We start from the raw sequence: 1556 nt of genomic DNA on the forward strand, positions 1-1556 counted from the left end.
TAACTGAATTAAGTATCAGTTTTTTAATTTAAGCATGAGACCCTACTACATAGAAATACGCTTATATTAATAAAGGATATGGGGCAATATTTTGAAATATGGCAACACCAGTCAGACAAATACGCTGACCACCTGTCATTTCTTTAGGGGTTACTACGACTCCTTGGTGGTGGTGCTCAGGAGGGGCCTGGAGGAAAAGCAAAGGGCATTTGTGACGATGAAGCCACAAGAGGAGGTGATGGTGGTTGTAGCTGGGGACCTGCCTGTGAGTGACAGGCAAGAATTCACAGCTACAGGCTGATTTTAGGGTCTGGGACCATAGAGGTCTCCCCAACTCTAAATAGCTTGAGGTTCTGGTGGAGTTTGATCTATGCTGTCCATTATTTGTTAAAAAAGGACCTGGACAGATCACTGGGAAGGTCCCTTCTTTGCTTAAACAAAGGTGGGAATAGATGTCATGTTAGAAAAAGGGAGCACCTGCCCCTGGAAGGGGTTTTCATGACGGGGAGAGGGCACATGTAGCTCACAAAGTGAGGCACAGTACAACAGTCTAATTGTGTAAGACTGCAGGTGAAACACAGCACAGTAATGCAGTGAGGTCGGCTAAAGACAGAGGGATCTAACATTGTCGTAAGGCTGCCATTTCTTTTTTTTTTTTTTTCTTATAGCATAACTGTGTACATTAATGCAACCATGGGGTACAGTGTACTGTTTTCATATACATTTTGAAATACTCTCATCTAATTGGTTAACATAACCTTCATGTCATTTTCTTAGTTATTGAGTTAAAACGTTCATATTCTGCTTTTAGAAAGATTGACTTGTACCCTTAACCATAGAGGTGACCCCACCAATCACCCTCCCTCTCCCCATCCACCCCCTCACCTCCCCCTCCCGCCCCCTTCCCATATTCTAAGGCTATAAATAGGTTATGACATTCCTATAAAAGCTATGAATTAGTTTCAAAGTAGGGCTGTGTACACTGGATACTTTTTCTTCCATTCTTGAGATACTCTGCTAAGGCTGCCATTTCTTTCAAAAGATGAGCCACATGTGGTTAGAATCTAAATAAGTTACACATTTTCCCAAGTTATACAACATATACAGTATGTTCACTAAAGAAACCGGAGTTTATAAGGGGAAAAACCACTTGATTCCTTTATCTAAGGAAGGATCCTTACTCTTAGCATTTGTTCCCTGCTCATGATGCCCCTGTGTGCACAGATGCTGTGCGGAAGCACACGGAAGACGCCATTTGCACATTCCCATCAGCAGATACCCTTTGATGACGAGACTTCCGGTGGCTGCATGTCATGGCAGTGAGTAAGTGTAAGTTAGGCAGTGATTTGTGGACTTCACATTTTGCTGTTATAAATATTACAACAATAATCTATCTGCGTCAGTCTGTGTTCACTTTTTTTTTGAGACAGTCTCACTACATCGTCCTGGGTAGGGTGCCGTGGAATCACAACTCACAGCAACCTCCAACTCCTGGACTTAGGCAATTCTCTTGCCTCAGCCTCCTGAGTAGCTGGGACTACAGGTGCCCGCCACAA

At 43.2% G+C, this 1556-nt stretch overlaps 1 protein-coding gene across 1 annotated transcript in view; it reads right to left on the reverse strand.

Annotated features, from left to right (window-relative positions):
• The window catches only part of LOC100948091 (solute carrier family 15 member 1-like), a 57077-nt gene that overhangs the window by 15950 nt on the left and 39571 nt on the right, over positions 1 to 1556 (reverse strand). Inside the window, exon 9 of the mRNA XM_023513106.1 lies at positions 208 to 263. Within this exon, the coding sequence (XP_023368874.1) occupies positions 208 to 263 (56 nt within the window). The remainder of the gene's footprint in view (positions 1 to 207; positions 264 to 1556) is intronic.

The sequence above is a fragment of the Otolemur garnettii genome, unplaced genomic scaffold (assembly GCF_000181295.1).
Source record: "Otolemur garnettii isolate 467f Iridium unplaced genomic scaffold, OtoGar3 scaffold00034, whole genome shotgun sequence".
NCBI classification, from domain to species: Eukaryota; Metazoa; Chordata; class Mammalia; order Primates; family Galagidae; genus Otolemur; species Otolemur garnettii.